The 12,882-nt window shown below is 43.3% G+C and overlaps 1 protein-coding gene across 1 annotated transcript; it reads left to right on the top strand.

The window, feature by feature from the left end:
- Nucleotides 1-9,400: 9,400 nt before the first annotated feature.
- Nucleotides 9,401-10,342, top strand: LOC311599696 (olfactory receptor 2G3-like; the record flags this gene model as incomplete). Its single annotated transcript, XM_084785699.1, has 1 exon — nucleotides 9,401-10,342. One exon carries the CDS (start codon nucleotides 9,401-9,403, stop codon nucleotides 10,340-10,342), a length of 942 nt encoding a protein of 313 aa, XP_084641825.1.
- Nucleotides 10,343-12,882: the final 2,540 nt, after the last annotated feature.

The following is a 12,882-nucleotide window of genomic DNA, read 5'->3' as shown; positions in this document are numbered from 1 at the left end:
ATAAATGTGCAACTTGCATTTATGGATCTTGAAACTTCTCTTAAGGTCCTCCAACTTTCATAATTTGCACTTCCCAACATTTAAATGCGTTCCTAGACCCTCAGATACTTCCTTTATAACTTGCATTTATCAACCCTTAAAAACTTTCTTAGATCCCAACTACCTTAGATTCTCATACCTTTAACTTTCATATCCTCAGACTGGGCATAAACTTTACACTCTTTTTTCTATGCAGTTATTCACCATGAGACACAGGCAGATGATTACTGGGAACAGTAATCCAAATGAAGGATTAGTAAAAAGTTACACTGGAATCTGTTTAATTTTTAACATGAAGCCTGTGAACGAAGCAAGCCTCTTTGCCTTTTTAAATAAGAGAAGAGGCCTACTACTTAGTAGTTTCAACTAGATAATGAATTGACTAATGAACTAACAACGGGTCTAATTGTCTTCTAGCTGGCAAGCTACCATTAACTTAGCCATCAATGTGATCAGAGACTTGAGAAGGATAAGTTATAACCTAGATGAATGTATGTATCAATTAAAATGGCAGAGATGACTATTCAATATCCTGGTACAAAAACAGTTGTCCCAGCTGTCTCCTGTGGTAGCATGGCACTATGGGAAGATACAGTTTGGCCATCAGGCACAGAAGATGAGTGGTTGTTTCTGTGGAAGAACATGAGAGACTGGCCTCACCTCAGTTTTAAGCAGTGTGAGACAATAACTCCAGATGTCCAATTTTTGTCCACAACACAGGCTGGGCTTGACCTCACACAGTGAAGCATGTGACAAACATGGCAGATTCAGCCTCACCCAAGAGGAAAGTGTTCAGGCCTGGAGTTGCTTCTACTGTTGTCTAGCTGGGTAACCTTTTCCAACTCACTCATGTCTTCTGTGCCATTTTTCTGATCTGGGCAATGAGTAAGTAAGACCATGCTTGAAAATCTCTTGGTGCTGCAATCATAAAACAAAAACAAAAACAAAGCAGGGTCTGTAGTGCCTTGGAGAAGCCAGGAGTCTCTGTTATGTCTGCCTACTGTTGAGTTCTCATACAGAAATGTGGAAAAGTCTGTGCCACACTTGTTTTTGGTGTTCCTTTGTTTTGTTTTGCTTTTAAATCTCTTCTGTAGTTTTCTTTTGTGAGACTCCAAATATGCCTTCTGTTGGACTTTGGGCTTTTTCACATTTTCCAAGTTCAATCCCCATCATGTGGCTGCATTTCTGCCATGTTGCTGACATCCATGCCTAAATCTAATGATGTGTGTGAGATGAAGCAAATACAGTTAGATGTTAATTTTAAGATCTATGTTGTAGGTACATGCATGCTCTCTGTAAATGTCTTTCAACTTTTGTATACAATGAAAATTTTCTTTTTTTTTAGTATGAAAGTTTTTTATTCATTTTTAATATATTTTATTAATTTATTCACATTACATCTCAATTGTTATCCCATCCCTTGCATCCTCCCATTCCTCCCTTCCTCCTATTTTCCCCTTACTCCCCTCCCCTATGATTGTGACTGAGGGGGACCCCTTCCCTCTGTATATGCTCATAGGGTATCAAGTCTCTTCTTGGTAGCCTGCTATCCTTTGAGTGCCACCAGGCCTCCCCTTCCAGGGGACTTGGTCAAATATGGGGCACCAGAGTTCGTGTAAAAGTCAGTCCTCTCTCTCCACTCAGCTGTGAAGAACGTCCTGTCCATTGGGTAGATCTGGGTCAAGGTTCGAAAACAGAATGGTGTATTACACTGGCAGACTTTTCTATGTTGGGCTTTTCTATGTTGAACCATCCCTTTGTATCTGATATGAAGCCTGCTTGATCATGGTGGACAATCTTTCTTTCTTTCTTTTTTTTCTTTAGGTGTTCTTGGGGTTTGTTTCCAAGTAGTTTGTTGAGTATTTTTGCATCAATATTCATAAAAGAAATGGATCTGTAATTCTTTTTCTTTGTTGAATCTCTGTCTCTTTGGGTATCAGGGTAATTGTGGCCTCATAGAAGAAATTTTGCAAAATTCTTTCTGTTTCTATTTTGTAAAATAATTTGAGGAGTGTTTGTGCTAACTATTCTTTGAATGTCTGGTGGAATTCTGAGCTAAAACCATCTTGCCCTGGCTTTCCTTTGATTAGGAGACATTGAACGACTGCTTCCATTTCCTTATGGGTTTAGGCCTATTTAAAATTTTACCTGAATTTGATTTAGCTTTGGTTAGTGTTGCTGTCTAGAAAGTTATCTAATTCTTTTTAATCTTCCAATTTATGAAGTGTAGGTGTTTAAAGTGTGATATAAAGACCATTTAGATTTCCTTGGTATCAGCATTATGTCCATCCCTCCTTTTGTCTCTGATTTTGTTAATGTGGATATTTTTTCTCTGCTTTTAAAAAAATCTATCTTGTTGATTTTCTCAAAGAACCAACCCTTTGCTTCATTGATTCCTTGTCTTGTTCTCTTTTCTCTCCTTTATCCATATGAGCTCCGAGCTTCATTATTTCCTGCCATCTCCTCTTGGATGTTCTTGCTTCTTTTTCTACTAGAGATCTTAGGTGATGGACGGGCCCACAGCTGGGGGGCTGCACATGGAGACTCCAGGCTCCCACCCTAGTCCACCTAGTTGATAATCACTTTTATTTGGAAGATTTAGATTTGAATCTAGTTTTCACAGCTCTAAAAGAGTAAGCACTTGGCTACACATATTACACTGGCCTTTTCTGAATCAGAGAAGAACAAAATGCCCTAAACCAGCATCAGTAACTCTCTTGACCTTGGCCATGGCAAAGACTCAGTCAGTATCTGTCATCATTATCACCTCATCTCCGAATGGGGACCCTGTTGCCACCTCCTAGGGACCATTTTTATGCTCTCAGTGTTTAATCACAGCACAAACTCTGGCTATTCCCCTTGGCTTTTTCCTCCAGATAGTAACCCAGAAAACTTTGTGAAGCACCCATCTTACCAAATGAGCCAATTCTCAATGGTAAAGTAATGAGGCATCGTCATCTGGGGCCAATTAAGGAGTCCCTGACTGTAAGAGCTGTGAATCTGCTGGCTTCTGCCTTCTGAAAGCCTGCCGTTGTCTCCTTCAGGCCTGTGGGTCCTCCTCGTGCACAATGAAACCCCTAGAGTTTGACTTTTTCTTCATGCTGACCTCTGGGGTTGTCTCATAACACTATGACATGAGCTCATCTCTGAGCTGTAGGAGTGTTTTTGGTCAGAGCCCGGGTACAGCCATTCATCTGATGTCACACAGTGAAGCACATGACAGACATGGCAGATTCCGCCTCATTCAAGAGGCAAGTGGCCAGGCCTGGAGTTGCTCTATGGCTCACCAGCTTGGTGACCTTTGACAAGTGACTCATGTCTTCTGGGTCATTGTTATTATCTAGCAATGGATAGCGAAGTCTATGCTCGAGATTTTCTTTCTGCTACAGTCACTTAAAACCCACGTGTACAATCCCTGGAGCAGCTGTGCGACTCTTACGTCTGCCTACATTTTGAGTCCTCATCCAAAAAGTGTGACATCTCCTCTATTTCCAGTCTTTTCTCTTTTGTAATATCCCAAATGCACTTTCTGTGAGACATTAGTTTTTTTTTCAGTTTTTCCAAGTTCCATCTCCAGTATGTGACAGCTTATCTTCCATGTTGCTGACACTTGTTTGTAATTCAAATGGAATCTCTCTCTGTCTCTCTGTTTCTCTCTCTGTCTCTCTGTCTCTTTCTCTGTCTCTCTGACTCTCTCTTTCTTATTCTCTCTCCCTCCTTCCCTCTGTTCCTCTCTTCCTCTTCAACTTCTCCTTTTGAATCTATAATGAAACCTCCAAGACCAAAACAAAAAAGAACCAGAGTGCCTGTATCATTCTTTATGTGCCAGTCTATCCATTCCGTGGTTCTGTGTAAACCTGTCTCCTTATGAAGCCTGGTAGAGACAAATCTCTGCCTGGCCTCAACTGCCTCTCTAGAGCTAATGAGGATCATCAACTCTAGTGAGAAGATCTGGATTCAGAGCTGCGGAACATGATGAGCAACAGAACTGCAGGGGCCATGGCTGAGGCCAAGACTTTGCTGATTAGTGATGATGCCAATTACTGAGGTGTAAATACACTCATCATGGCCAAGGTCAGGGTTGCCAACCCACCACTGAACAGCAGTCGAGATTTCAAATCGTCATGTAGTATTTCAGAAGCAAGTACACCACACTGCACAGCTGCTAGAACACAGACCACAGGTTGGTCATCAGAATGTTAAGAATTTTGGAGCTTTTATTGCTTTCTGGTTTTAATGCTGTGGATCAAACTCTAGCCTCAAGCATTCTATTCCCTCAGGCTTATACAGATGAGCTATGTTTTTATTTCCAATAGATTTTATTTATTTATTTATTTATTTATTTATTTATTTTTTACTTTATTAATTTATTCTTGTTACATCTCAATGGTTATCCCATCCCTTGTATCCTCCCATTCTTCCCTCCCTCCCATTTTCCCCTTATTCCCCTCCCCTATGACTGTTCCTGAGGGGGATTACCTCCCTCTGTATATGCTCATAGGGTATCAAGTCTCTTCTTGGTAACCTGCTGTCCTTCCTCTGAGTGCCACCAGATCTCCCCCTCCAGGGGACATGGTCAAAGTCACAGAATTTATTTTAATTTTCATTTGTAATAAACTTTCAATATTGGTTGCATTTTAGGATCAGTTCACAGAAATTCTAAAACCTTATCAATCATTCTCACCAGGAAAGACTTTGTAGTCCAGTATCTCCTTCTGGAGACTTAGGGAACCAAGACTCAGAATATCCTGGGATGGAGATTTGGGGCATGGAACATTGGTCAGTATTTATGGCAGATTCAGGACATGATCATACTTTATTCCAGCAAGCCTAGAAGGAAGAGGTACTATGGAATTCTACAGAACTGGAAACTGAGGCAGAATAGCAACAAGTTCAAGAGAACAAGCTCCAGAGCTTGATATATATGGTCCCTAATTATTTTTTGAGATGAGGGCTTCTCTGTGTAACCTCGGATGTCCTGGGCTTGCTTTCTAGGCCAGTCTGGCCTCCAACTCACAGTGATCCATCTGCCTCTGACTCCCATGAGTTGGGATTAAAGGCATGCCACCATGCCCATCAGGTCCCCAATTTGCATCCAAGGGACATGAGCCCCTGGGAGAGTTTTCTCCATCCACTGGCGTGGGGCTGTCAATGCCTATGTCCATGTGGCTATGCCATAGTTGACTATATTTTGCTTTTTTGTTATGTCTATGAACATTTTGTCTGGAGTCTTGCCTGCTCCCTGGGCAGGTAAGAAGAGGATACAAGATTCTCTAGGTTGGAGGTGTAGATGGCTGATAACTGACATGTTCTGTAAGTATTCTGTAAGAGCTGTAAATACTTTTTTTTCCCACTGCCTGTTGTTGTCTCTTGGTCAGCACCAGAATGGCTGGGTAACTTGCACAGATAGTACACAGCAGGGAACAGTGGACTTCCGTCTGCCCCCCAAGGTGGCTGAGGAAGGAAGAGGGTGTAACCCAAAGATGATCTCATTGCAAGTCAGCACTCAGTGTTTGGACAGTAAATGAGGAGTCACAGTGAGAACTTGGGTCCCTGACCTGTGCATCAGGGGACCAGTTCTTACCTCCAGTTTATCTAAGCTGCTCTTATTCCCTCAATTGGTCTAGAAAATGCAACATGTCACCACTCTGCCCCCTGAGGGTTGTTTCCTCCTGCTCTATCCCTAAAGGTCTCACTTGTAGAGTCTTGTTGACAACTTTCAGAAAATCATCCTAGCATCCCTACTGAGAACAGAAATGGCCCTTTCCCAGCTCTCCTGGGGAAGCTCAGAGGGGAGGTGGGGTTATAAATCTCAGCAGCTAGTGCCACTGGGAAAACGTATGATGTCTAAGCTTGCCCATGTTAAGCAGGATGTTATTGGCAGCATTTCCAGGTGCCAGGGCTGCCTTCTCCTCGCAGAGGAAGCTGGGGACTCAGCCCCTCAGACTACACAGCACCTTGGAATGTTTCTGGAGACTAGAATTTTCGACTGTGTAAAAATCCAAATTGCTTAATTCAATAGCTTTAAGAGGCTGCCTCCTAAGAGCAAAAGACACCCACTCAGTAACACATTCCCTGCATTTACAAGAGGTAAGATGGTCACTGGTGTTTGGTTTGTGGGTGGGGTTCTGTCTGAAGGACTGCTGTTGAGATACTGTCAAGCCATCTATTTCCAGGTCCTCTGAGCATACTTCTCAAACTCCCAGACATCTTCCTTCTTTGCCTGTGCCTTGGAAAGCAGATCTCAAATCCTTTTTCATGGGACTCTTCTGCTCTCAGTCTATCCTGGGTCCTCCCATGCTCAGACATAAGGGAAGTTTCATCAGGAGAGCGAGTCTGTGTGTAGCCATCCAGCTCTGTCCTAGGAGCTCTGGCCCATGCTGAATCTCAGTGAGCTCAACTGGATGGACACTGCAGACTCTGAAGTCTTCACCTCCCACGTGAGAGCCTGTGCCCCAGAGCAGAGGAGGTGGTGACAGAACCAGGCTCTGAGGCCACCTAACCTCCCACTTCTAGCTGTAACCTGGAACAAACTCTCTCTTCAGGCCTTAGGTGTTCAGCTGTAACCCACATGTAGTAGAATTTCTTTCAGGGAGTTGCTGTAATCTTAAGCTAAAGTAGGGGAACAGTAGCTCAAATATACAATGTACTCAATAAACGTTAGTTATTTTTAGTATTGAAAAGGCCCATTCATCCACATTCTAATGTAGATAATTATTTTTTAGGAATTCACTTATTAGGAGAGGCAGAAAGAGGCCTCTTAGGGCTCTTCAGATACTAACTGGCCAGTGAACAAGGAGTGCAGGATGTATTCTACCTGGGTTAGGGCTGGGAGGTGGGAGCACCACCGTGAGGGCCTCCTGGCAGAGCTGTGGCCACAGTGTGGGTAACAGTGCATGTGTTGGTTCTCCCTCCATGTTGAGAAACTAGTCAAGGTCTTTAAGGTGTGACAGAGTCAAAGATTTGTACTATACGGGGAGCATTTGCACAGAGACTTGTGCCTGGACTAGAGGAAATTGAGGAGACAGGTGTGCTATGAGGCTGTGTCTTCACAGAGCAGGCAGGTTAGGAATGACCTGTGTATCTGCCTCACATGGCAGGGCTTCTGAGATCTTAACAGGCTCTCAGGAGGGTCCAGGTAGGACCAGAGCGAAAATTTTGGAAAAACCACTGCAGCAGTCACATGAAGAGCCTGTTGACATAGACAAAAGCCCAGTCCTGAGGAAGGAAAGTGACAAAAGTTCTTCCCTTGAATAGGGACCTATTTTTGTCATATCCTATTAGGAGAGGGGAGATCAGTTTCCTCCCATAGAGCATCACTCCGTGTATGTCAGTTACATTCCCTGGTAAGGCACATTCACAGGGGTGGTTGACCAACAGGAAACCGACCCCATGGTTTTGTTTGGTTTGGCTTTTGTTTAGTTTTTTTTTAAAAAAATAGTTTGTTTTGTTTTGTCTTGAAGGAGAGTTTGGGAGGGGAAAGACCTTGAATTTCAGCGTGGAGGATCTGAGAGTGACTGGCGGAAGGAAGGATATGATCAGAATATAATATGAGAATTTCCTTAATTAAAAAAAGACTGTATTGAAGGGGGAACATATAGAGGCAAGTGTCACACGGAGACTCTGATGCAGCAGGACCAGGGGAGAGATGGGCTCTTGACCTGGGTGAAGGAATGGATGGCTGTGAGGGTGATGAGCAGTAGACTTTCAGGAGTGGATGGGAACAGGGGAAGAAAGGCAGAGGGAGGCCTGGGGTCTCCTTCATGTTTCTACTCCCGCTTTAAGGCAACTCCTGCTTTAACTATTGTCTTGCTGATTTTTCTGCACTAGTTGAGACTATCTTGAGTAGTGTTTGACAATTTTGGCAATTTTATTTACCTGTCTTTCCTTTTGCATATGTTTGCTTTGTTTATGTGTTACTTTTTTTTTTTTTAACATAACTACACTTAATACTTCTATTGCTAGGCACTGTATTAAATGTGTTCAATTTTAGGGAAAATAGGCTAGCACATACTATAAGGCATACTTTTCATTTTCTCTCCTATTGGATCCAGTAACTCTTCTCAATGCTAAACATATGTTATTGTAGCCATGCTGGAAGGTGTGTGGTGGTGTGAGATTGAGAAGCAGAGTGTGAGCATTGGTGCTGTGGTGTTTTTGTGCAATTTCCAGGTGAGTAATGGTGTTTAGTGCCTCTTAACCTCATCTGTGCTTACTCAGACAGCTACCTTTGTGAAATGCACTTAAATGTTGTTCACTGTTCTATGGCAGCATCTCTTTTTATGTTCTTTTTTTTTAAGTCTTTGTATAGATATTTCAATTACTTGGTTTTTACCTTTCTTCCTTACCAATACTTTTTTCCTCCTTGGAAAGTGCTCTTTTAAAGAAGTCTTACCTTTGCTTACACCAAATTCAGAAATATATTTATCAAGTTTGATTCTAAAACTTGGTTGCTTTAGATTTACCACTAAAATCTACAATGCACACAGAATTCATTTTTTGTGTGCAGAGGGAGGTAGAAGGGGGGAAAAAAAAGAAATTTTCTGCTTGTGTATCCAGAGAATCCATTAGTATTTGTAGGGAAGGCTACAGTATGTATATTTGTTGCACACAGGAACGTCTCTCATTACTCATGTGACCACATGTATGTGGGCCTGTGTCTAAATGACTTTTGTTCTGTTTTCTTCATCTGTGTGCTTTGTCTTTTTTCTATATGTCTGGAGTGTGTGTGTGTGTGTGTGTGTGTGTGTGTGTGTGTGTGGGTGTGCGTAAAAGGTTGTCAGAGTTTGACATGGGATTCTTCCTCAACTTCTCTCACCTTCTTCATGAGACAGGGTCTCTCAGTTGACCCTAGTGCTCATTATTTCTGCTAGTGTAGCTAGCTATCTTGTTGTGGGATCCCTGTCTCTCATCTCAGAGCTGAAGTGGGAGTGTGAGAGAGGATCTGAGCTGTCATGTGATGTGTGGTTTTTCCAGGCGTTATGTACAAGGCTTTAGATATTCATCATCTTCCGGAGAGGTCAGTGTCATCAGACTCATGTGCCACATGTGGAAATGAGGCAATGGTAGGTTCAAAGCCATGAGAAAAGTGTAACACAATTGAGCACTGCTCAGAAAACACATCCCAGCCTCTCTTTTCACATTAAAAAGATTATTTTTATTTTATGTAAATAGTTGATTTGTTTTGGTTTTTGTTTTTTTGGGTTTTTTTGTTTTTGCCTGTATGCACGTTTTCACACCATGTGTGTGTCTGGTCTCTGAAATTTAAATGAGGGAGTCAGATCCTCCGGAATGGGAGTGAAAGACAGATTTGACACATAAGTGACCCATAGGTGAATGGGATCCTCTTACAGCCTCCACCATGTGGATGATCCCAGCGCAGAACCAAAGCTGGGTTTCCGAGTTCATCCTGCTTGGCTTCTCCAGTGACCCCACGACCAACAGCATCCTCTTCATTGTGTTCCTTCCCATCTACCTGAGCTCAGTCCTGGGCAACGGGCTCATCATCATGCTGGTCTGCCTGGACACACAGCTGCACACTCCCATGTACTTCTTCCTCTGTATCCTCTCCCTGCTGGACATGAGCTCCATGACGACCACCATGCCCCAAATGTTGGTGCATCTTCTTGCTCACTCTCAGACCATCTCCTTTGCTGGCTGCTGGATGCAGATGTACATGTTTAGTGCCCTGGGTATAACTGAGTCCACATTATTTGTGGTCATGGCTTATGACCGATATGTGGCCATTTGCTATCCACTGCGATATACTGTCATCCTCAACTGGGGACTGTGCATATGGTTGGGAGCTGGAACATGGGTGTGTGGCTTCTTTTCCTCTTTATTGCATGCTTTCTTCACCATGAGTCTTCCATACTGTGGGCCCAACAGGGTCAACCACTACTTCTGTGAAGGTCCTTCAGTGCGTAGCCTGGCTTGCATGGATACCCACGTCATTGAGATGGTGGACCTGGTCTTGAGTGTTTTTGTGGTTGTTACTCCAATTTCCCTCATTGTGGCTTCCTACATTTGTATCGCCATGGCAATTTTGAAGATCAAGTCCACGCAGGCTCGCTGCAAGGCGTTCTCTACCTGTGCCTCCCACCTGACTGTGGTCACATTCTTCTATGCTCCATGCACCTACATCTACATGAGGCCCAACTCCAGCTACTCCCCTGATCAAGACAAGAAGATCTCACTCTTTTACAATGTCTTCACAGCCTTGCTCAACCCTGTGGTCTACAGTCTGAGGAACAAAGACATCAAGAGGGCGTTTCTCAAGGTGATGGGATATGGTAGGATATAGTGGGGGAAGATGGACTTAAAATATTCACTGTTTAAGGAAAGGACAGTCAGTATCTTTACTGCGTGTATCTGACTTGTGCATTTCAACCAACTTAGTGCATTGGGACAAAATATCATTAAGCCAACATGTCTATGCTGACTGAAAGCCTACACTAATGTATATTTGCAAACACCTCAGTAATCTTACTGAATCATGACTGGAATGGGCCATTGGTTGCTCATGTTTGTAGCTACAGGTTGTGAGTGTCCTGTGCTCTCATCTCCATCCTGAAGGAGGAATCTTCTACCCAACATGTCAACGTATAACAGAAGTAAAGGAGTGGTGGGCACCCTCACAGCGCCCCCACCTTCTCTAGAGCGCCCTGCTTCTCTTTCCACACACTCTTTTGTTCACAGCAAGTAGTGTGGTCCAAGTAGTGTGCTGCCTCTGCTGCTGCTGGTTCCTCTTGCTGCTGATCTGCTGTTGCTGGATTGCTGAACATTCTGACAATGAAGATTGGATTTGCCCCTAGAAACCTGATGCTGCACCTCATTAACAGGACGAACCCTAAAACGGTTTATGCCCTTTCCCCTTCTAACTTTCTTTCCTAGTGTTGGGAGGTTGGAGTGGATTAGCGTATAATAAGAATTGGAAGGGCGGTAGATATAAGAACCCAATAAAATAGCTAAAATAATATGCCAGCAAATGAGTGCCCTTCATTCATCATTAATAATCATCATTATTCTTATATATTCATTTTCGAGAAGTCTCACATATCTTAGACTAGCTTGAAGCATACCACATTCCTGAAGGATGCCTTGAATTTTTTTTATCTTCCTCCACCTGCCCAATGCTGCCATTATAGTCTGTTGCAAAACATTGGGCGGTATACTTCTTTGATGATTTCCTTTGATTTTGAAAGTATTCATATTAGTAAAGTACAACTCATGCTCTTTCCTTTCTTTTCTTTTCTTTTCTTTTGAGACAGATTCAGCTTGTCTGTCTAGGAACTCACTATGCAGACCCAGCTGCCCTCAAACTTACAAAGATCCCTGGCCTCCTTAATGGGGTTATAGGCATACTCCATCATGCTTCCCCAAGCACTTTTATCTCTTGCTATTTTGTAGTAGATCTAAGAAATTATTTCTTGATGCCATGTCATGAATATTTACTCCTGTATTTTGTTTTTTAAAGTTTCTTTCTAGGTTTCTATTTTAATTTTTTCTAATGGAATATTTTTATTGATTGTGTATTTGAAAATTTTATACAATGCACCCCAATCACGCTCACCTCCCAGCCCTCTACGGCTCACTCCCCCAACTGTGTGGCCTCCATAACTAATCAAAAGAAAAGAAAAATAAATAAAAGAAAACCCTACACCCAGTCCAAATGTTTTGCCCATATACTTATTGGAGTGTTGTTAAACCCTCAGAGGCCAGTCCCTAAAAGATAACTGAGTCCTACCTCAGCACAACCCCCTGCCAGAATGTGGGTTCCTTTTTCCAGGAGGCTGGACTGAGAATCTGGACACAGAGTTTTCTTCAGCCTTCTGCAGACTACCTGAGGAAGGCTTTGTCCTGAGCACCGGTCACGACGAAGGCCTTCTTGGGCAAGGAGGGAGCTTTCTGGCCAGGTCCCCCAGTTTGAGGGAGCACAGGGCAGCCATAGGCTTAGCAGGGGTGAGGCAATGTGAGTAGGCCAGCTAACCAACTGCACTTGGTTAAAATAAGGACAGTCAAGAGTCAGAGAGCTAGAATTTAATTAACTAAGTACTGATAAAAGAAAGACAAAGACAGGGAGCTACAGAGGAAGAAATGGGGAGTATGCCACCACCCCAGACCTCTGGGTTTTTAAACCAAGGGTACCTGAATTGCAGGAGCCACACCCAGGACACCTTTGTGTCTCCAGGGCACCTTTGATAATGTTTTTCTCCAAAGAGCCAGCTTTTAACACCTTTTGGCTTAGGGGCTGTGTTTTGGAAGTATCCCTGCAAGGAACTAGCCTTTTAATACATTTTTGGGGCGTAATATGTTGTTGCCAGCAAGGGGTACACTCAATCTATTCCTGAGCACAAAGCTTACTGGGAGGAAACACCTCCCCCACCTACAGACAAAGGGCCACACCAGAAGCTATCAACTGTGAAGATCACACTTCATCACCCTATCACAATTTCTAAGGCCTCTCTTTAATGGATTCCTGTCCAGGCTGTTTTCCCTTTTCCTTGGGGTTGTAGTGGGGTTGGATGGGGAGCTTGTCAGTGTCTCTCATCCTCAACTGTGGGTCTGCACTCATCATTGATACCAGTGCAAAAAAAAAAGCCTTCTTCCTCATAACAGTCAGCAGCAGCCCAGATCATCAACTTCCACATGGTTTCTGGAGACAGCACCGACCATGAACATTAACAGGGTCTCTGGTGGCAGCATGAAAGATGGGCCACCAACACAACCTGGCCCTTGGCTGCGGCACAGACCCTTTGCATCCACATGGACCACAGGAAGTGACCTGCGACAGGACAGCAACATCAACCACCATGCCAGGCCCCTGGCTATAGTACCACCATG

This window comes from Acomys minous (genome assembly GCF_964271855.1).
Source record: "Acomys minous genome assembly, chromosome: 6".
Taxonomy (NCBI): Eukaryota; Metazoa; Chordata; class Mammalia; order Rodentia; family Muridae; genus Acomys; species Acomys minous.
The sequence above is the reverse complement of the archived record's forward strand: the minus strand, read 5'-3'. Positions and strand labels throughout refer to the sequence as shown.